At 47.1% G+C, this 1,531-nt stretch overlaps 1 protein-coding gene across 1 annotated transcript in view; it reads right to left on the reverse strand.

Moving 5' to 3' along the window:
• The window catches only part of LOC104994750 (tubulin alpha-1A chain-like), a 40,625-nt gene that overhangs the window by 1,311 nt on the left and 37,783 nt on the right, over positions 1 to 1,531 (reverse strand). Inside the window, exon 2 of the mRNA XM_010848399.1 lies at positions 184 to 794. Within this exon, the coding sequence (XP_010846701.1) occupies positions 184 to 794 (611 nt within the window). The remainder of the gene's footprint in view (positions 1 to 183; positions 795 to 1,531) is intronic.

A 1,531-nucleotide genomic window follows, 5' to 3' on the forward strand; every position in this document is an offset into this window, starting at 1 on the left:
GGCACCAGGTTGGTCTGGAACTCTGTCAGATCCACATTCAGGGTGCCATCAAACCTCAGGGAAGCAGTGATGGAGGACACAATTTGACCTATCAACCTATTCAGGTTAGTATATGTCGGGCGCTCAATGTCGAGGTTTCTATGACAGATGTCATAGATGGCCTCATTGTCTACCATGAAGGCACAGAGTGCTCCAGGGTGGTGTGGGTGGTGAGGATGGAGTTGTAGGGCTCAACAACAGCTGTGGAAACCTGGGGGGCTGGGTAAATGGAGAACTCCAGCTTGGACTTCTTGGCATAATCGACTGAAAGACGTTCCATCAGCAGGGAGGTGAACCCAGAACCAGTTCCTCCACCAAAGCTGTGGAAAACCAAGAAGCCCTGAAGACCTGTGCACTGGTCAGCCAGTTTCCAAATTCGGTCCAAGACGAGGCCAATGATCTCCTTGCCAATGATGTAGTGACCTCGGGCATAGTTATTGGTGGCATCTTCTTTGCCTGTGATGAGCTGCTCAGGGTGGAAGAGCTGGCGGTAGGTGCCAGTGCGAACCTCATCAATGACTGTGGGTTCCAGGTCTACAAACACTGCCCTGGGCACATGCTTGCCAGCCCCTGTCTCACTGAAGAAGGTGTTGAAGGAGTCGTCTCCTCCCCCAATAGTCTTGTCACTTGGCATCTGGCCATTGGGCTGAATGCCATGTTCTAGGCAGTAGAGCTCCCAGCAGGCATTGCCGATCTGGACACCAGCCTGGCCAACGTGGATGGAGATGCACTCATGTATAGTTGCTGTTTTGCGGCTGCCGAGCAGATGGCGGAGAGGAGGAGAAGAGGTTGTTACTTCTTACAGCGCGACTCTTAGGCGGTCGATGTAAGAGAATCTGCCCATGTGTCTCTTTCAATTCTGGTTTCCTCGGTGTGTATGCCCAGCAGTGGGATTGCTGGGTCGTATGGCAGCTCTATTTCCAGTTTTTTAAGGAATCTCCATACTGTTCTCCATAGTGGCTGAACTAGTTTGCATTTCCACCAACAGTGTAAGAGGGTTTCCTTTTCTCCACACCCTCTCCAGCATTTATTGCTTGTAGACTTTTGTATAGCAGCCATTCTGACTGGCATGGAATGATATTTCATTGTGGTTTTGATTTGCATTTCTCTGAGAATGAGTGATGTTTAGCATCTTTTCATGTGTTTGTTAGCCATCTGCATGTCTTCTTTGGAGAAATGTCTGTTTAGATCTTTGGCCCATTTTTGATTGGGTCATTTATTTTTCTGGAATTGAGCTGCAGGAGTTGCTTCTATATTTTTGAGATTAATTATTTGTTAGTTGCTTCATTTGCTATTATTTTCTCCCATTCTGAAGGGCGTCTTTTCACCTTGCTTATAGTTTCCTTTGTTGTGCAGAAGCTTTTAAGTTTAATTAGGTCCCATTTGTTTATTTTTGCTTTTATTTCCAATATTCCGGGAGGTCGGTCAGAGAGGATCCTGCTGTGATGTATGTCGGAGAGTGTTTTGCCTATGTTCTCCTCTAGGAGTTTTA

The sequence above is a fragment of the Bison bison genome, unplaced genomic scaffold (assembly GCF_000754665.1).
Source record: "Bison bison bison isolate TAMUID 2011002044 unplaced genomic scaffold, Bison_UMD1.0 scf7180017864265, whole genome shotgun sequence".
In the NCBI taxonomy this organism is placed as follows: Eukaryota; Metazoa; Chordata; class Mammalia; order Artiodactyla; family Bovidae; genus Bison; species Bison bison.